This window comes from Prionailurus viverrinus, chromosome B1 (assembly GCF_022837055.1).
Source record: "Prionailurus viverrinus isolate Anna chromosome B1, UM_Priviv_1.0, whole genome shotgun sequence".
Taxonomy (NCBI): domain Eukaryota; kingdom Metazoa; phylum Chordata; class Mammalia; order Carnivora; family Felidae; genus Prionailurus; species Prionailurus viverrinus.
The window spans coordinates 135,274,272-135,296,303 of NC_062564.1; the positions used below are offsets into that span (position 1 = coordinate 135,274,272).

Genomic DNA, 22,032 nt, shown 5'->3' on the forward strand with positions numbered 1-22,032 from the left:
TATTATTTGTTGAAGGCATTAGTAATAGTCACTATTTGCACATTATATTGTTATTGTACTTTATAAAATCAAACTTTTGGTAATATGACTATTTTTCATATAGTGAATTTAGAATTCGATAAGGAAATTGTCAAATAGTTCCTCATAGATGACATTTTTTTTCATTTGTATTAAAAGACTTTGATAATTATGTTAAGCATGATAATTTCTAAAATAGTAGATCAAAAATATAAAATATGTGTATTTATTGCTTTTTTGATAACTGCACAGGTAGGAATCTATAAATATTCAGATCCTAACTCAGTGTAAAAATGATGACTTTTGAGTGTTGTAAAATAAATAAATCCTTTCACAAAAATAATTTTGGCCTTTAAAAAAATATTTATGATGTTTTTAACACATAATCATAAAAATCTAGTTACTATTTGATGTACTTTTAGAAATATGATCATTGTGGAAATCTGATAATTTTAAAATTCCTTTAAAATTTGTCACCTTGTTTTCTATTTAAAATATTAATAAAATTAATTATTTTATGTGTGAATATGTTGACCTGATAGACTAGGGATACATTTTCAGAGATTTTTTTGAGCCTGTGACAAGCATGCTATCAATTTTATGGTGAAATTAAAGCAATTTCTACCACATCAATTCCAAACTTGCTCCTTTCCTTACTTGAATTCTTGGAACAAGTACTGGACTTGGAGCCAGGAGATATGACTTCTAATCTTGGCTTTTATTTAGCTGATTATGATTATAAAGAAAAATCAGGTGGTTAACTAAGAGCAGTTGGACACAGTTGTTCATCTTGTGATCCTGTGAACATCGGGAAAGCAAGAACTTACTACTTAAATATAACTATTAGTGTTTATAAGAAGAACGAACTTGAAATGGAATGGTTAAAATAAAGGCACACACTTTTAAAGATGACTATACCACACATTTGCAGTTAGAATGTTCAACAGCACATTGTCAATAATATTCTTGTTTCCCTTCTTTTTATAAACCATTACATCTAAGACCATAGCAAGTGTTTCATCTAAAAAGCAATCTAAGGTAGGAAGCACACTGAATGCTTCCATAGACTTTAATTATGATTTGTAAAAAGAAATATTTTGACAGTTCTTATTTAATAGCTTCCAGAATATTTGACCATCCTTAACATATATTGTAAAAATACCATGGGATTTTATTGGGAATGCTACTTTACAAGCAATTAAATATTTTTTACTCTAGCTAAATGTAACTACAATATAATAATGTGTTGGGAGTATTTTTCCAACTTTCTTAAATGAGTCATTTATGGAAAATCTGACTGCTTCTTTGCCCTTATTTTTATTTCACATCAAGTCTTCAGAATTCTAAGGAGGTGTGACCAATGATTAAATGATGGCTTTGTAGGCCCATGATAACCTAACTGTATTAAAGAGTAGATGTCTTTTAATAACTTACAGTGTAAACGTGGAGATTTATTTAATTTTAATTATTGGCGTTTTCTATTTAAATATGTCTAAGTAGTTATAGCTTACCTATGTCCATAGTACTAACATAAGTTTTTGTCTAAGAGTAACTTTTTACTCTAACCTTTTTTAATCTTTTAGTTCCTTTATTTCTAATGTGTCTGACTTACTACTATATTCTCATGCACATAGTAACTGAGATGAACTTTTATTGAAACATGTTCTTATTTAATTGCTCCTACTGTTTTATAAAGGAATATTCTTCGGTTTTTCCCAACCACATTTCATTTTTTTAATACTACATAATCATTTATTTTTTTATTTCAGTAATTGAGAGGATATGTAATAATTTAAATTTTATTCCTTAAGATTATATGAGAGATAGAAGGGGATTAGCAAATTAGCTTGATATTATCTTTGTTTAATCTTTTATCTACTTTGCATCATATATTTGTTTTTGTTTAATGTAGTTAATTTTGTCTTTTGTTAGGAGTGCTGATCTTTTTCAGTCTAACTCTCCTGAAGAACGAGGGGCAAAGTTTTTACAAATCTCAACAGAGTAATACTATAGTTAGATCCCTGACTTGTCACAAATTACATTTGCAGAAAATAATTAATTAACACTAAAGGACAGAGTTGTAGAAAAATAAACAATGTAAGAGAGAGCACTTCCTGTGTTATTGTATTTAAGAATAATTTCTAAGGCTTCTCTCATTCATTGACACATGGCAAGGACATTTGTTTGAAATCAACTTCTTCCAGTTGGTTCTTCAGAGTTTTCATGGGTGGTTAAGGCTCTGATATATCAAAGCTCTGACATGTCTTAAGGCTCTGATATATCAAATATTAATGACAGATGAAAAAGAAAATCTCAGTCAGTGAGTGTGTCTGTCAAAGATCCTTAATTTGGGGAATATTAGTTTTCATAGAGGGAAAATATTTTCCTGTAAAATTCCCCATGCTTAATGTACTTTTGAAACACTTATACTTGGATGGAAATCTGTTAAGTTGAACATCCTGTATTTATGCTCATATCTCACTGAAAGCAATATTCAGGAATGCAGGGCACTACTATCAGAAGTAACAAAAACAGGTATGAAACTGCAACTACTTTGATAAGTAGAATTTTTTTAACTCTTTGTTGAAGAATAATGAGTTCTTTTATGATAAAAAATTATACTGATCCCATATTTAATGCATTAGTAACATTAACAGATGATGAAATTTCCACTTTTCTAGAGAAAAGAGGAAAAAAGTCTTAAAAGGAATTTAAAACAATGTAAATGCATCTTATAAAATATTTATGTATTTCTCATTTTTGGGAAGTAAGTTATTGAGGTATTTTCATGTCAAAAATATTTTTGTCGCGTCTTTCTCATTTAAATCACGTGGTTATATAGAAGTTTATCTCAATATAAGAAATTCTTCTGTTTTTTAAATACCTTTTAATCTTTACAACTCAAAGACTGTTTCATGATATCCTATTTTGTTAAGTAGTGCTAATTCCCCAAAAGTGTATATATGCCACAAGTGAATTTAAAATTCCAAGAGGGTTCATTGTCTGACAATTCTGGTTTGAGATTTTTGTCCTTTTGTGCTTATTAAAACTCCAGTTATGTTGATGATTACTCAGGAGTTTGAGAAGCAGTTAGTCTCCCAACTAGTGAAAGGCAAGACCTAGTAGGTCTGCTTCTTTTTGCCCTTAACTGTTCAATTCTCAGATATTGACCAGTGGAACAAGGTGATTGAGCAACTAGGAACGCCATGCCCAGAATTCATGAAGAAATTGCAACCCACAGTAAGAAACTATGTGGAGAATCGGCCCAAGTATGCAGGACTCACCTTCCCCAAGCTCTTTCCAGATTCCCTCTTCCCAGCGGACTCCGAGCACAATAAACTCAAAGGTATGTCCACCAGGAACAATTTCAGAACCACTGTGTGGGTGATGGTCTAAAGAAGCAAATGATAGAGACACCTCTCTTTAACTACCTCAATTTAAGGAATATTTATTTATTTAAGCTTGTTTATTTATTTTGAGTGAGTGCGTGCGTGCGCGTGAGAGAAAACAAGTGGGGGAGGGGCAGAGAGAGAGAGAGAGAGAGAGAGAGAGTCTCAAGCAGGCTCTGTGTGGTCAGCATGGAGACTGACATAGGGCTGGTACTCATGAATGTTGAGATCATGACCTAAGCAGAAATGAAGAGTCTGTTGCTTAACCAACTGAGCCAGGTGCCCCATAAATTTAAAAAATATTTTTAAAAGATCTTTTTAAAAAAAAATTAAAAGAAAAAAATATTACTAAGGGCATGTGACCAAGGATTTTAGAATTGTGTAGATATTCAGAGGGAAAGATAGTTATAAAGGATGTGACAGTGGTATGGGTTAATTATGTCATGAGGCTTATTTAAAATCTTAAAATTCTTTTGCAGTGTAACTCTAAAAGACCAAAGTGATATACATTGAAATCATTGTTCTAATTCTTTTTATTACCTGGAGAACACTTTCAACACAAGTTTTTAGTTATAAAATCTTGGAGATGCAGGTGTTTGCATTTTCTTTTATTTATATTTTATGGAATATTTAACCACCATTTTTTCCATTTTAGAGTGACAAATGAGATTTTACCTATTCATTTTATATTCAATATAAATGCTTTCATTAATAAGTAATTCTTTCTACTACAATGTCTACAGTTATGAACTTCAATAGCAAATCTTAGTTTCTTCACCCACAAAACTTGAATAATGATGCCTTAGTCATAGTATTAGAGATAAGGGATAAATTTGCCAATGTGTAAAATAGATTATAAATAATATTCTACTTCTTGTTTTAATTTAGAACGTTTTAGAGAACCTCATTTTTGAAACAAATTTTATGTTTTTCCTGTCTGAGCTCAAATGCTGCCCCTGAATATCTGTGTGAACCTGGACAAGTTATCTAATCTATCTATACCTCCTTTAACAAATGAAAGTAGAAGGTATCTACCTTAGGATCATTGGGAGGATTAACTGACTAAATATTTTGTCAAGCACTTAGCACAATGCCTGGCTCACAGTAAATACTCAATTGTCAGACATAAAAAAAATGTAATAATTACTTTTTAAAATGTAACTGTATTTATCAAAAAACAAAAAGAATGCCTGCTTTTGAAATTTTAACTCCAAATGTTGGGTGGGTAATTAATTAACTGCAGACTTAATTTACAGACATAGTTTATAGCTAATACAGACTTGAATGAGACAGAGAAACTAAAATGTGATGCTACTATTTTCCAGAATCTTATCATCCCCAGACTTTCATCTCCTGGGTTTTAAGTGTGCAGCATTGCTCCTGTGTTTGTGACAGTCTTATTGCACAGTTGGGTTTCTTCCTTTAGTTGACTTTACAGTCTCTGAATGACGACAGACTAAATTCTTGCTAAATGTGCTGCTTTTAAGATCAGCACCTGCCTATACACAGAATGAAGAAGAGCTAATACTCCAAATAGAGATTTGAAGAATTTATGTGTTTATGATGCTAATTGACCTGTCAGGCAAAAGTAATCCCTTTATATGAAGACATCTGTGTGTAAAAATGTGGAGATGATAAAAACCCTGATGAAATTATTTGAGATAATGACAGCACTTATAGGAAAACAATTAAATAAAATGTTATGCTTCATAATATAAATCCAACTTTCTAGAGTTTATGTTTTGCCTTTTTTTTTAATGTTTATGTATTCTTAACAGAGAGAAAGACAGAGCATGAACAGGGGAGGGGCAGAGAGAGAGAGAGGGAGCCACAGAATTTGAAGCAGGCTCCAGGCTCTGAGCTGTCAGCACAGAGCCCAACGCAGGGCTCTAACCCCCAAGCTGTGAGATCATGACCTGAGACAAAGTCGGACGCTCAACCAACTGGGCCACCAGGCACCCCTATGTTTTGGCTTTTTAATTCAATCTCTATGATTATATTATTTTTTCTGAAGATACACTAGTTTATATATTTATAATTATTTACTGATAATTTTCATATAAAATTAATAAATTATAAAGAATTGTAAAAATAATCAGAAGGAAGAATTTACTATTGCTACAAAAGAACATGAGATGTTTACTTGCAAATAAAAGAGTGAAAAATGAGGAATTGAAGCCTCTTCCTCCTCATTTTGTTCCCTACAAATAGTATTGATCATTGTTTCTTAGTGAGATGCTTTGGTATTCCTGTAGTTCATGCCCCTATTGATGAGGAGTCCATTCCAACCTCCACCCTTTCTAAAAGCAGAAACATGGATGGGTTTGATGGGAGAATCTGTAGGAGGTGGATGTGTGCATCTCAATACAAAATCAGTTACAAATCAAAGGGATCTTTGAATCAATAAAATAAATAAATATAGCCCTGTTGGGCCATTGGGGGTCCATAGAACAAAAAGAATATTTTCATCATAAAATTTTCAAATCAGCTTGGAACTGTATTTTCTGTAAAATTTTATATGTTTTTAGAGATTTAAAACTGTCTTTTTACCATTGGTCGGTATTAAATAAATAACTTACTGATTATCACTTTATTTATTTATTTATTTATCGATCTATCTATTTATTTATGCATCTCTGGCACCTCCCACTGTACCTACAATAGAATAGATATTTAGTTTTTTGGTTTTTTTTAAAGAATGTTTATTTATTTATTTATTTTGAGATAGAGAGCACACACGAGTGAGAGAGCTCTGTACATGTGAGCAGGCAAGAGGCAGAGAGACAGGGAGAAAGAAAGAAAATCCTAAGCAGGCTCTATTTTGTTGGAGCAGAGCCCAATGTGTGGCTTGATCTCATGAATGGTGAAATCATGACCTGAGCCAAAATCAAGAGTCGATGCTTAACTGACTGAACCACCCAGGAGTCCCAACATTTAGTATTTTATAAACTAAACTATATCATCTACATCAATTTGGTTACAGAGCCTACCCGATTCTTTCTTTCAAATCTGTCCCTTCCTTGGGGTGCGTGGTTGGCTCAGTCGATTAAGCAGTCGACTTCGGTTCACGTCATGATCTCACGGTTCTTGAGTTTGAGCCCCACATCCAAGTCTGTGCTGACAGCTCAGGGCCTGGAGCCTGCTTCAGATTCTATGTCTCTCTCTCTCTGCCTCTCCCCCACTCACACTCTGTCTCTCTCTCACAACAATAAATAAACATTAAAAATAATTTTTTTAATTAAAAAAAATCTGTCCTCTCCTCTATTCTTGGAGCTTCTGTTCCTGTTAGAGCCCTCATCACCTCTCCCATCCTCAAAAAAGCCACCCCTGACCTTCTTGCCCCCACCAGACACTGCTTTATGCTTTTTTCCATCTCAGAAAAACTTTTAAAATGAGCACCTACATCCACTTTATCTGCTTCTTTTTTTAAAAAACTTCGTTCTTTTGCATTTGTTTTTAATTATGTGAGCAATATATGTATATATTCTTCCCTCCTCAGAGGTAACTACTATTTTCAGTTTGTGATTATTTTTGCAGACATTTTCTACGCATTTATATATATTAATAGGGAGAGAGGGAAATATTTGTTGTTTTATTGTGAAGGGGCAGATTTGCGGAAATGGCATCATGATTTATGGATCATTCTGCAACTTCATTTTGTTACTAAGCATGTCCATGTGGGTACATTCTCTTAAACTGCCTCATTCTCTTAAACTGCCAGCTACAATTCCATGGTACCTTTGTACCGTAGCTCAGTTTTTTATTCTATAGATGGAAATTTAGACTGTTTAAAAAATTTTTTCTTTCATAACCAGTGCTGCAGTGAACCTCCTTTCTGTAGTTTTTTAAGGAACTTGTACAATTGTTTCCCTAGGCTGTAATACTCTGGTTTCTCTTCAGATCAAATAAATCTTTCACCTTTTTTCTTTTTCTTTTTTAATGAACATGTACAATTGTTTCTCTAGGCTGTATACCTAAAAGTGGAACTGCTAGATCATAAGGTATTCACATTTAAAATTTTAATGGATGGTCCAAATTTGCACTAAAAATATGTATCAATTTACATTCCCACCAACATGAACCAAATTACCTGGTGTTAGTAGATACAATGCCATCTTTAATTTTTTCAAATCTGATGCATAAAAAATATTTCATTGTTTCATTTTGCATTTCCCTAATCACTTGGTGAGTTTGCCTGGTGTTTGGAAGGGAGGTGCTAGTTTATCTTTATTTTCTTCATTTCCTCTCCCTCCCATAAATTTTCCTGCCAAAATCGAAATGTTACTAATTGTTTCTCTCACTCATCGTTTCAGCCAGCCAAGCCAGGGACTTATTGTCAAAGATGCTAGTGATTGATCCAGCAAAAAGGATATCCGTGGATGACGCCTTACAACACCCTTACATCAATGTCTGGTACGACCCTGCCGAAGTGGAGGCGGTAAGGCATAGACTGACTTACTTTCCTTCCATAAACACACCAGAGAAACTGGGTGTTCAGTGGTGAAAATGGAAAGAATTAGAACCCAAGAGCGCACACAAAGCACCTTCATAAAATTCCTGTCACAAAGTTATTACCTTCCCCTCTAGAAGTTCTCTTCTACCTATATTTTATATGCTTTTCTTTTTCCAGGATTTTCTGTGAGAGATAATGATTTAGTCCAAAAAGCCCTAGCTGTCCATGAAACACATCCATTTGTTTTTGTTACATTGTTAACACCTCCAGGGCCCCCTTTTTAATGTTGAATTATCAGCCTGTCCTGATACAAACTAAGTAGCAGAAATCATTACAGAGAGTATGTGGCGTTGCCTCTCTTTCCTTGATAAGATGCCTGCCATTAGTCAAGAGTGGCACTACAAACATTTCACAGGTAGAGCTTTTCCCGGGCCATTGGTGACTTAGTGAAACCTTACATGGATTAGATAAGAAAAATTAGGTAGTCCAATGCAGAATATTTCAGGTTGACTCTAAATCGACCACCAGAGTAAGTTATACATATGTGTTATAAATCTGGACATAGTTTAAGAATCTTCTCAGAAGCATAACTTTTTTTTTTTTTTACTATTTTCAACCATTCAGTATCTTCTCTTCTCTCCAAACTGTTTCTTATGTCTTAGCCTTTCTCCTTTTCTGTGTGGAGCCAAGGCAAAGGGTTATTGTTGTTGCCCATGTGTGTTGTATAGGCTTCTTGATGGGAATGTCCTTTTGTCCCTCTTTTAAATGTTACTGTCAGCAATGTTATCTTCTCCCAAAAGCATCAAACTCTCCTCAAATTCTTAGAATACCCCTGCTAAATGTTAACCTCATTTTACATAATGACTTCAAATTACTTTGTTTGAATTGGTTTTTAATATTCTTTGAAATACTCTTTTTGTTTCTTTTCTTGTGTCTTTCTCTCTCAGTCTTCTTGCTTAAGCAGAGTTTTGCTTTGTTTAAGCTTCCTTTTGTTTCATTGTGCGCCTGCCCATGTCGAGATGCTAGATTCAAACTGACATAATTCTTATCCCTTCATCCTTCACTGGAGAAGTGAGATCCAACAGATGGGAGTGAGGATTAGGTAGAATTAAATATTATAGACATACTATTAAAAAAAACTACTTTTCATAGTAACCCAATCCTTAAGCATTCAAAAATTTTGGAGAAAACACTTCAGTGGTAAATTAGTCTCTCAAGTGTGGAAATGGTGTTAACAATCCTTGATGACATTTTCTTAAGATCTGCTCTCTTTAAGCAGTTTTACAATGATGTTGAAATTTCAATTTGCTTAGAATTAATTTTTAGTCGCTTGATTTGATTCTTGCAAAATAAAATCATCATATTTTTATAGGTAAAAAATGGAATCACTTTTAGTCTCTCACTTTTGGGAAATACTTTCAAGGAAGTTCTTGGGGGTAGAATGAGGCCATGAAATAAGACAAAGTACGATTTATAGGTATGTGAAAAGTAAGCATAGAATTCTTGTTTGATGATTTTCAAGAAAATACTCTAGGTTATGTTGATAAAAATTTTAGACAAACATAAATTATTTGAAATTGCTGTTCCTCATTTATTTTGATCATTCAAATCAGGTGCCATATTTATTTTTCTCTCCATCTAATATAATGTGTGTCATCTGTTTTTAATGAATTGTGGCCCAGAGTTTAATTGGAGTCATAAAGTCTGCATTTGTAATTCACTTGTAATTATGTTGCCTATAAAAGGGACAGTTGTTTAGAATCTATAACAACATATTAATGAATAGCATCAGTGAGTTTTTAAATGTATTTTAACTTTTAATGAAGAATTTCTTTGAAGGATAAAAAGATAAAACTTAGGACACTAAAATGGCTAGAACATTTTTCTCACTCATTTCAATATTGTCATCCTGGGTAATGGATAGTAACAACACAAGACATGAATTTTAGGGGAAGGATTTGATAGAGCCTGAAGGTTTAGGAAAAAGGATCAGTTAATGCACAGAAGAACAAGCAAATATTTAACATCTAGATTGGGATCATTGGTTATAGAGGGTAAATATGTTTTATATCTAGACATGTTGCAGTGAATAGGTTAGAATCCTGACCATAGGGCAAGGATAATTATTACTCTATTGGGGCACCTGGGTGGCTCAGTAGGTTGAGTGTCTGACTTCAGCTCATGTGATGATCTCAAAGTTTGTGAGTTTGAGCCCCACATCAGGCTCTGTGCTGACAGCTCAGAGCCTGGAGCCTGCTTTGGATTCTGTGTCTCCCTCTCTCTCTGCACCCCCGCCCCCCACTCATGCTCTGTCTTTGTCTCTCAAAAAAATAAACATTAAAAATAATTAATTTATTACTCTATAAAATGTATTATAGAAGTCACAACCATGAAGATCAGCCAACTAGGAAGAGAAATATCTTATAGATGCTAGAAGTAGTAGTCAACTATACTTTCTGCAATATGGTTAGAATTAATGCCTTTATTATTGCATGTTAACATACATTTAAAGTGAAACGACCTTCCTTTATGGATGCATGGCAAAGCTATTACGGAGTGATATATTTTCTGCCAAGACTGACAAGACTGTTTTACAGAGTAAACTCTGGTGAGTTCTATATTCCAAACAAGGGGAAGTATCAAATAATTAGAATTTCTATGATTAGAAGTTATCTAGGATCTCCAGGTTCAAGCAGCTTTCAAGTAACTCATGTGATGTTATAGAGGGAAGGAAATACAAAGACAAGAGGAAGTAAAAATATGTTTCATTGAAAGAAAATAGAGGCAAGTGGAGAGGGATAAAGGAGAAACTGCAAGAGAATGCGATGTCTTCAGGAAAAGTAGAAAGGAGAGGAGAGAAATGCTACGTGTACTTATCTATTAATCCTACTATACCTATCTTATCACGTTTCCCAAAGTGCCAAAGTACTAAAATGAAAAGAGAAGAGCTTATGAATGCTGTCATAACTCTAAGAGAGAAAATTATTCATGCAACCATGAAGTTGAAAATTTAAAAATTGAATGTCAAGGTTAATAGTGATCTGTGTAATAGTGCACACAGAGTTTTGAAGTTACAACTGCTCAAATTATTAGCAAGTTATTATTCAAATACTGTTCAGAACAATAAGAGAATGTGCCCCAGAGTGCAAAAGCCGCATTTCATGTCAGTGCTTTTTCATGAAACAGCTGAAAGGCATTCGAACTCTGTTTCAGCATTCATCAAGAGGGCAAAAACATACACAAGTGCAATTTATTCAGTTGTAGGCATCGTCCACAGGTAGGAAAGATGGGACAAGTTTAAATTTCTGCTCTCCCACTTACTAGCTGGCCTTGGTAAAGTTTCTTAACCTTTCTGCAACTCAGTTTTCTTAACTAAAAAGAGAGAACATTCATAATGCATAGTGTTCCTCTGATAATTTAAAGAGTTAATGTACATAAAGTGCTTAGTACAGTACTGCAGCCAGTGAGGATCATATAAATAATAATAATAATTATTATTATTATTACTATTATGACTTTTACATGCAAACCTCAACTACCTTTGAGATTTGGGAAGATACATATATTTAGTAAAAAAGACCATTTGGTCAAGGAATTGCAGAAATATTCTACAACATTTAAAACATTAATCCCTGGAAATTATATAGCTCCTACAAAATTTTCAAAATTTGGTCCTTTTTTTTGTTGTTGTTGTTGATATATGCTCACTTCTACCTTGTAAAGTATAAGAATTTGGTGCCATTTATTCAAGCCAAAATCAAGGCATCTTATATTCTTAAATCCTCATTGTAACTGTCTTTATGAAACTAAAGGATATTCAGGACTTTTTCCCCAAAAAGTCACTTTAAATATCTCCTTTGTGCTCTGTTAGAGGGAAATACAGAAACAGTGAAGATCATTGCCTTGTTTCTACCAGATTCTTGAGTTTAAGGTTTCTGTCAGAGAAGAGGGTGGCTTTCACTTTGCAACCTCTAGGAGTAGGGGTATAGACATATTTTGGGGGCATTAGCATGAACTGCAAGCTAAGGAAGAGTTGATTAACCATGTTTTGGGGGCATATAAAAAGGGAATTTAAGAAGAATATGGGATGTGACCTTTTTGGTAAGCACGGTGTTATTTTTCTCAGAAACTCTAGAGCACTCCGAGAAAGGCTTCTATGGTTGTTCTGCATTGTTAGGGGTGGGGAGGGAGAATGGAACAGGAGAGGGAGGAGAGGAAGAGGTGAGGTGTTCAGCTACCCAACCAAAGGCATCAAAACTCAAAGTAATCCTCAAAAGATAGCAAATAAGAATGTAGGGAGTCAGAGAAGGACATATTTTTTATTTGTCAATTCATGACCAAAAGGAAGGATCAGAACCTGACACTAGAATCAACATCTAAGGTGGGACGGGTACTGGGGACCGGGCTCATGGCCCACAGTGATCAGCCAAATACACTGTTATGTTGAAGGCTTTGTCTCAGAGAGTCCCTGATACAGTCCTAAATAGTCAAAACATTATTCTGGGAATCTAGACAGAGAGGCAAGCTGAACCAGTCAGCCAGCTTGTATCTAGGAATTCTTCTCTCTAGTGGGCAAGCCCTGGGTACTTGAGAGGCCAGCAAAGTGGTGGCAGGCAACACAAGACCTTCTGTATGGTAGCCGAGTCAAAGTAACAGGAAGGAATGCTAGAACAGAGGTGTGGAATGTGGAGCTAGGGCTGAGGAGGAGACTTAGGAGAGAGGTTGGAAATGTTTTAATTGAGAATATAAATACACATGCCATCCTTATAGAGACCAAAGTAAATGTGTGACTAACCCAACCGGTTTGGGTAGAATGTGATTAGGGAAGCAAGGCAGTGCTGAGCTGATTCATTATTTCTTACCTAATTCAAGATTAATTTGGGAATTGGGACAGGCTGGGTGGGAATTTAATCTACCTATACAGATCCTGAGTTACATCCTGGTCTTCAGATTCCCAGTGAGAGTATAACCCCGGAAACTGAGTAACACTTACATGTATTAGCACTGAAGTTCAATTAAAATAAACCACTTAGAAAATGTAAGCCCAGAATAGTCAGTAATGTTACACATTACTGTTTGTAACATAAGGTAATTAATGGAGTCTTAAATGTTTTATTGATATTATTATTTACTATTTCATTCTTTTAAGGACTATGTTCTTTTTTGCCGAAAGTAAAAGGATTTATAGGAACAAGCTAACCTGACTGTATTAAGCTCTTTTATTGCACAGCCATCATAGATTTCATGCTCTTTGAGGAGAGTTACTATCTAACATTGTTTTAACCATCTCCTTGTGTACCATTGTATCTTATCGGTCATTACCAAAGAGAGCATATGAAAAGGATCACCAACCATACAGGAAATATGCATTATTTTCCATTTTCTTGTAACATAGATACATAAATTTTCTTTTCTTTATTTTTGAGTTCCATTCCCTTTTTTAAAAATTGAAGTATAGTTGACACACAGTGTTACATTAATTTCAGTTGTATAACATAGCGACTCAATGAGTCTACATGCTATGATCTGCTCATCACAAGTGCAGCTACCACCTGTCACCGTACAACACTATTACGATGCCATTGATTATATTCCCTGTGCTGTACTTTCAACATTATGACCTTCATCATTATGAAAACTGGAGGCCTGTATCTCCCACTCTTCTTCATTCATTTTGCCCATCTTCCCACCCCCTTCCCTCTGGCAACTATCAGTTTGTTCCTTGTATTTATGAGTCCGCTTCTGCTTTTTGTTTATTTGTTTATTCATTTGTTTTGTTTTTTAGATTCCACATATAAGTGAAATCATATGATACTTCTCTTTTTCTGTCTGACTTATTTCGCTTCGCATGATAACCCCTAGGTCCATCCATGCTGTCTCAAATGGCACTATCTCATTCTTTTCTTATGGTTGTGTAATATTCCAGTGTGTGTGTGTATGTGTGTGTGTGTGTGTGTGTGTGTGTGTGTGTTTGTGTGTGTGCATACACACACACCACATCTTTCTTATCCATTTTTCTATTGGTGGGTACTTGGGTTGCTTCCATATCTTGGCTATATTGCAATAAACATAAGGGTTTATATATCTTTTGGAATTAGTGTTTTCAGTTTCTTTGGGCAAATGCCCAGTAGTGGAATTACTGGATCACATAGTATTTCTATTTTTAATTTTGGGGGGAACCTTTTCTGTTCTGTTCTGTTCTGTTTCTGTTCTGTTCTGTTCCACTGTTTTCTACAGTGGCTGCACCAATTTACATTCCTACCAACAGTGCCCAAGGGTTTCTGTTTCTCCATGTCCTTGCCGACCCTCATTATTTCTTTTTGATTCTAACCATTCTGACAGGTGTGAGGTGATATCTCATTGTGGTTTTGATTTGCATTTCCCTGATAATTAGTGATTTTGAGCCTCTTTTCATGTGTCTATTGGCCTATATGTCTTCTTTAGAAAAATATCTATTCAGGTCCTTTGCCCATTTTTTAATTGGATTATTTGTTTTGTTTTTGTTTTTGATGTTGAAATTGGTTGAGTTGTATAAGTTCTGTATATATTTTGGATATTAAGCCCCTATCAGATATATCATTTGCAAATAGATATATGAATGTTAATGTTGCATATGCCTAGAAATATTTGCAAGGTAAATCTTTTTTGTTGTTGTTGTTCAAGGTAAAGCTTAAATGAGAGCTTAGAGATCATTGTAGAGTGGCTGTTCAGCAAATATCAACATTTAGAGTATCAGCTCTCTAATTATGAGCAGCTGCAGGAACACAGGACCAGAAACCATGATGAGAAAAGCAGAATAGGACTAAGCATGGGATCAGAAAGCTTTGAAAAGAGAATCAGAAGCCTATGGTCCAAGTAGTGTAGGTTCCAGAGCTTGGTCTAAGCAATTCAGAGTGAGAGCTGATGCCAATATGTGGACAAATCAGATCAGGCAGGGAGATAATAGTTCAGGAGAGACATGTGGTCTAAGGTCAGAGTTCTGAGCAGATGCCACATTAAAGGGCATTTAAACAGTGGCAAAACTAAGAGTGTTTTCTGATTGGAATGCAAGTCTCAAGAGCAGGTACTCTTGGAACAGCCCAGAGATTAGCAATCAGAGGAAGCTACTACCAACCCTAAAAAGAGGAATTGGTTTACTGGGGCCTAAGCCTATCTAGTGGGAGTGGGAGTTACGGAGATAGAAGAGATACAGCTGCTTCTGGAAAGAGGAAGTAAGAGAAATACTCTGGTTTTTCTCCACTCTCCCCATTTCCTAGCAGTGTTTCCCTTCTTGTTAGCAGTTCTAAGCCAGCTGATAGATGAGCCTGGGAAATGCAGCCTTCAGGGGCCAGCCTCTGAGACACAGAGAAGAAAAAAAGAAGGGTGAGGACTGTATCTATGGGCAAATAGGCTGAGGGCTGGTACTCACCTATCCATTCTTTCTACATTCGTAGCTCTAAAATTCTAAGTAAAACTGAAGTAAAATGGACTTAATCTGGAAAGCAGAAAATTTTGGAGATTGGAGGGCTGTTCAGGGGCCTTACTGTAAAATTGAAGCAAACATTACCCCCAATAACCCCTAATAATTATTTCATTTTCTTAAGTATCTTGTGATTTCTTTCTAAAGAATCGCGAGGACTATGCCAACTTGAGAGTCTTGGCATAAGAGTATTTCTCATTGGGTTTTTAATTGAGTATGTATACTTTCTTCCTTCTATCTGCTGGTGTCACTTTTTCAGTTGTTTGTTATGTAGTTGATGAGGAGGCTAAAGCTTGTGAAGCCAAGCATGTGCTTGGGGGGAATGAGAGATTCAACCATCTGTTTTCTAAGGTTGCTTGCATTTCTTTCTCACCCACTTCTTTGTTATATCTTCCTTCTTAGTCTTTCCTTCTCTTCTTAGCCTTTTTCGCGTTTTTATTCAGCTCCTATGAAACTGTTTGCATAGATCTTGATTATTTAACAGTTTAATATTAATTCATTCCATAAATTTTATTGAACCCAAACTGTATATCCCACTGACATCGGTGCTGGTGATTAAGCAGTGAAATAAAAAACAAAAACATTGATTTGATGTTGGTGGGCTTTTATTAAATTAACAGCTAATGGAAATTTTTATCGATTGGAATCTTATAACTCATCATCTCTGGACATAAATTCTTCCAAATAAGGGTTGTTTTATTACACTATTTAACTTGTTTAGTGTGTAATTTTCTGAATGTAAGAAGAATCTGTAATAACTTGTCCCTGTCAATATTAACCAGTTATAACTAAGTTGCAATGACTATCTTCTAATCTTTAACTAGATGTGCATCAATTGCTTTGAGTTATACTTAACAAATTGTGATCAAAGATCTCTAGCTATGATTTAAAAAACAATATTATTTGGCTTGGAATATCAATCAATGTACTGACCAGGTTTTAGTAACTGAAATGCATATATTATTATTGAATAATCAAAGAATTCTGAAGTTGGCATACTAAGTAATGGAAAGATTGCATTTATAATTTAAAAATTCATCTATAAATATATTTACTTTCTGGAGCCTTCAAACAAAATTCAAATGGTTGAGGATGATGGTGGGAATTATTCTCATTCTCTACCTCTTATTCTCTTGAACATATTTTTATAGTAAAAACTAATATCATTTGTTTATGAATTTTATGTGTTAACTTCTGTTAAACCTACTTCGTGAATGACTTATTGTTTGTATTATCTTTGTCTTCATTAACTATGGCTTAGCCAGTTGTCTTCTTCTAAATTCCCTTTAGTTTATAAGTTCCTAAAACAAAAAGAGTAAGCTTATAAATATATTGAATTATAAATGCATTAAATGCATTCTGCTAGCCTCAGAGTATATATCAATTTGGGAATAAGAAAAAATATGGGCTACCATGAATATGAATTTGATGCATCTAATGTTCAGTTAATCAGTAGTTGTCCACGTTTCGGCAATAAACCACTAAATAAATGTGTATGTGATTGCTTTAAATATTTTAGAATCTCTTTGTTAAATCAGTCAAGTTTAACACTGTTGTGCTAAACGCGATGTATCCAGAAGAGATGATTTAAATGAACTCTAAAGGAAAACAGTTTTCTGCATAGGCTGTATCTCTCCCAGTGAGAGGAAAGGGCATTAACATCTTTGTAATTGACATTTCCCTGTGGTAAATCATATCAAAAGGTTAGGGCATGTCCTTAAGACAGCTTCTGAAGAAGTAATCAATCTGAAAATCAGAGACTACCGGTTCCTGATTTCCCCCAGGGGGAACAGACACAAGCTTAAACAGTTTATAGAGGTTATTTTTGTTGGCCTTTAGAGAACCCAAGAAGGAAGGCAGTTTGGACACAAAGTGTATTATAAAACACTTAGTAGTAACTCTCAAAATATAGAAAAGACCTTTTAAATATTTAAATAAGCATAACCAGCAACATTTGAGTTATTTAAGAATTTTTTTGTAACAATCTAAAAATTTTTATTGAGGATGAAAAATTATATTTCACCAAAATATTAAGAAAACTAGTTTCTCTTAAACATTTAAAATTCATTGATTGCCTCCATTGCTTTTCATTAAAGGAAAAAAGACAAATGATGTTATGTCTCTGAGTATGACCGAGCATTTTATTAGTGATCTTATTACTAGTTTGCTCCTTGACGCTATATAGGAGGTACACCTACTTGTAGTAAGAAATAAAAAAAAGAAATCCCCTTTACATATTTTTTAGATTCTTGCAATCATGTTCTTTCTCCTTGAAATTAAATTTGAAAACTTGTATAATTTTTTTCTTTCACACTTAGAACTAAACATACCTGTATATAATAAAGCACACGAATTGAGTTTTCTCAGGGAACTCCTATATAGAAATTTTATAAACAGAATCACTCTCAAAAAGATTTCTCATGCTGTTTCTAGCAATTTAAAAAGATCACACAAAAATTGTATTTAATACTTCTAAATATTTTCACAAGTAGAATAATCTACCTCATTTAAGAGCAAGGAAAAGAATCATTAAAAAAGTACCTGAAATATTTAATGTTAGGAATTTCATTTCCATAGTATGATATGGCATCCACTATGTATTTTTAAATTTGACAATCAGTCTAAATATTTCCCAAGTACCCATCTTTAGTCTGGTCTATACAGTAATCTGTGTGCAACTCACAGACTAAATGTTCCTATGAATTCTTTTAAATATGATTTGTTCTACTCACACAGAGTTAATAAACTGGCTGAATCCCTCTGTCAGCTGTTCTCTCCATCTGTCCTGACACAAGGAGTACCTCTTTGAGTCTTATGATTTCGTATTATTACAGCACACTGCATGCTGTGAAAAAGCTAGTGCAACACCCTGGCAGGCTTAATTTGAGAAATAGCTTGGTGCCATCTATCTGTCATGGAAGACCCTTTCAGTGGGGAAGTGAACTCTAAGTAGGTTTGTTATACTCAGAGTATATAAATTTAGAAATAAGTAGGAAGAAACATGAGCTACAATGGATGTGAATTTGATGCATTCTAATTATGTGTTTAATTATAGAAAGAGCAATTCATATTTTGTGATTCTCATTTGCTTGGTGAAAGTTACAGCAATGTCTCTAATTTCTAATATCTGCCATTTGTGGAATTCTAAATTTCCATCTGTTCATGCTGATGTATTCTTTCAGCAGCAAAATGTGAGCAATTTACTAATTGCCTTCTAGAGAAAATATAACTTGCAGTAGATTTCACGTGCCCAGTGGCTCAGCTGTTAAAGTGAAGATATCTTTTGAATCACACTGGAATTGTTTTGGTGCCATGTATTGTGTTGGTGAGAGCTTGTCAAAATGTTTGTTGTACATAGATTTAGCCACCTGCTTTAAGTGGCCCCTCTCCCTACATGACTTACAAGAAAAAATATGTACTTCACTCAAACACTAATTCATTTGTCTCTAATTTTAGCAAATTGTTCTACTGAAGAAAAACATTCTTCTTGATTTCAAATCATTGGGATATTTGGAACCCACTATATAAGATTCTTGAATGTCAGAGCTGGAGTTGCTGAATAGTTCATTCTCAGGAGATACCTGTTTTGCTGACTGGTGGAGTCTGTGCTCAGGTTTTTCTTTTTCATGTATTACATTGAGCCCTTTATCCAGTGAATATTGTTAATCTCTTGAGTAGACCACTGAAGGAGAATTCTTTTCAAAAGGTGGAGAAGGAGCAGAAAGTACTTTTCTAGAACATTCCACATCCGCTGCTCTTTGAAAGGCTGAGTTATATGTCTGTCATGTTCTTCCAAATCTATACAATTTTTTCTTCTCTCCTAGTTGACCTCCTAGGTATTGTGAGATCCACCTACTTAACACAAGAAAGTTGACATTTGTGAGAGTGTATTTTATTTTCTTAATATTTTCGTCCTGGAAAGAAGAAATTATTCAATTATAGCATCTCTCTAGGATGCCACAAAGTAGTGTAATTCATAAACTGTGGAAGAAAAAGAAACACAAATAATTTTGTCCCCTTTTAGAGCTGCTTCTTCAAAGATAAGCAAAGTGTTGGAACTTATAAGGTATTCTGTCAGTGAAAACTTACAAAATTTTATAATAAGAACAAGAATACAAAGAGGAGGAAAGAATAGGAAGCAGGTCAGAAGAGAGAATCTCTGTTCAACAGCTTCGCCCTGTATAGGTCATAAAAATGGCTGATCGCTAGGAAACACAACCTGTTTGGTAATTTGCATTCCTTCCTTGTTTGCCTCCCTGCAGTGTTGCTAAAATAATCAAACTAGACTGTTTCTTCCCCACAATTTTTTTGCCTTTCATAAAAGAATCTCTTCTAAACTACTGTGTGTATGTAAGTTCAAGTGCAGCTCTAAGGCACTTGTACTCATCCTCCTATCATTATGAGTGTTTTCAATATACAACCTTTATTGATAAAGAAACTGCAGAGGTGGTGATGTTTTCTACAAGGTCCACGTGTTAATTATTATGTAGAAACCTTGTAATTTCAAGGTCACCTAGTTCTATTCCTAGCAATAATGCTTATTTGGTGGCTAGCCTTGTTTATGTCTCTAAATCTACTCTGGTTTTCTACTTAGAATGTTTTCTTTTCTCTGTCTGTACCAAACTCAATGAGGTTTAATTACATGATAGACTTTTTAATAGGATATTCTCCTTTAAAAAAATCCCCAAATATACATATGCCCATCCTGCACAATTCAACGTAACACATGCTTACTGCATTCCCATTACTGTGGTGAGCACTGTACAGAAGGTAAGATGCACAAGTGAGGGAAACATTTCGCTGCCCTTAGGAGCCATGATCCAGCACTAAGCTTTCTTATCCTAGGATTTATTTAACCCTAGAGGTTCCTTGGATAGGTTTTTGAGGGCTTGTGAAAAAATTCTTGAAATTATATGCCTGTAGTTGTATGTGTACATCTTCCTAGAGATTGCCTATGGTAGTTCAGAAGCATTATGACATTTTTGGAAATATTATGTCCCAATTTAACTTTTAATATTTTAAGAAGCACTAGTCTACCACAGAAAGTTTTGGATGAGGGGGCTACAAACTATGGATAATTTGCTGTTGGAGTTGGCTATCAATTACAGGCATAACCAAAAGAGTTAATGCATTGCTTTAGAAAACCTTTGCTTTAGCTTCTTTCCTTGAGATCATTTTTATTTGCATGAAAAGAACTTTTCATCTATGAAGGTCTTACCTTTTTTAGAAAGGGTCTCAGTGGAAGTTACAGATAAGAATAAAGTGCTATGCTTTCAATTTTCATTATTATGACTTTTAAAGTTTATTGACAGTATGAAAAAGTTTCCTGTGGTCCCTGACAAGTTAAAAATGATATTTTTAAATTTTAAAATGATAATTTTAAATTTCTTCAAGAAATAGAAATTAACAGCTAGTATCTACTTTTCAAGAAGCTAGCTGTTTTCTTGTGCTATGAAGCTTTCAAGAGTTTGGTTGGAAAATTGGTTTACAGCTTTTTGGTGGCATTTTCCACAGAATGACAGATTTCCTAATAATTGCAAGTCCAACTCCTCATATTTTGCTTCCATTTTGTTTCTTCTAATGAATGACTTACTTCCTTTTCACTATTCGTTTTTCTCTTCCCGTTTGTCTTCAAAGATTTTTGTTTCTTTGTTTTCCAAGAAGGTGTTTATATTGTGCATTGCAATATAAAAGTGAAACAAACAAGTGAACAGGAAAAAACACATAAAAAGGCATAATTTCTTCATTATGCAAGAGAGATCATAGAGTTAAATGAATCAACCATCTTGTATCAGAAATCATGCCTAGAGTTGGTTATACAATCAAGGTTAAGAGGTAAATTGGGAAGTTTCACATTCTAGGGATAGAGGGGGAAAATGATTAGAAAGTATAATCCTTAGATGATGATGAAAATGTATGTGTGGTCATGTGAAAACAGTTATTAAACCTGTAGAATGTTTATCTTTACTTTTTTTTAGCCCTAAATGAAAACTGGAGAGATGAAGTCAGCATGCCATTAGAACTGTACTAAAACCAGAAGTCTGTAGACTGGAAGTTTGAGGAGCTGCAGAATCAGAAAAAGGGTGGGCAGGAGGAATTCTTGAGTGCTAAATCATGGTAACCTTCAGATTCAGGGAAAAGGCTGGATCTGAACATTATCTTACCAAGTGTAGAACCATTGCTTAGGCCCCAGGGCATCTGTTATATGTGAGGAGAAGGTAAAATGGATTCATCCAAAGATGAGACAGAATATTGAAAAGGTTACACTCCCTTTTTATAAGTCTATTAAAAGTTTATGGTCTTTCACAGAGTATGTGCTATAATAAAATTATTATGTCCCTTTCTAATGGCAAGACAGTCTTAAGAATGATGAAAACCAACTTCCATAACTTGGTGAAGGTTTAATATGAGATTCACAGGGTCATTTGTAGAATATTGGCCTGCAATATCTTGTGAAAGAATGGAATTTATTGTTTGTGAAAAGTGCTTTTAATTCATAACCAAAAGAAATTCCCCACAGCTTCCAATTCCAGGGAGAATCTGATTCCCATCTTTATGTGCTTTTTGAAAACTGAACTCCTTTCATGTTTTTCTAAAAGTAGTTATGTATAAAATGCTATGCCTCAATCACTTTTTCTGAAATTTTTTTTATCAAATATGTTTGTTATTTTGGACTAAGTTCAGCAAAAAGCACTTTTGGTGACTTTGTTTCA

General features: G+C 34.3%; 1 protein-coding gene across 12 annotated transcripts in view; it reads left to right on the forward strand.

The window, feature by feature from the left end:
- Positions 1-22,032, forward strand: part of MAPK10 (mitogen-activated protein kinase 10) — a 557,027-nt gene that overhangs the window by 502,531 nt on the left and 32,464 nt on the right. For all 12 annotated transcript variants that reach the window (XM_047857257.1, XM_047857254.1, XM_047857261.1 and 9 more), the window contains 2 exons: positions 3,182-3,364; positions 7,721-7,845. In XM_047857257.1, coding sequence (XP_047713213.1) covers positions 3,182-3,364; positions 7,721-7,845 — 308 coding nt within the window. The remainder of the gene's footprint in view (positions 1-3,181; positions 3,365-7,720; positions 7,846-22,032) is intronic.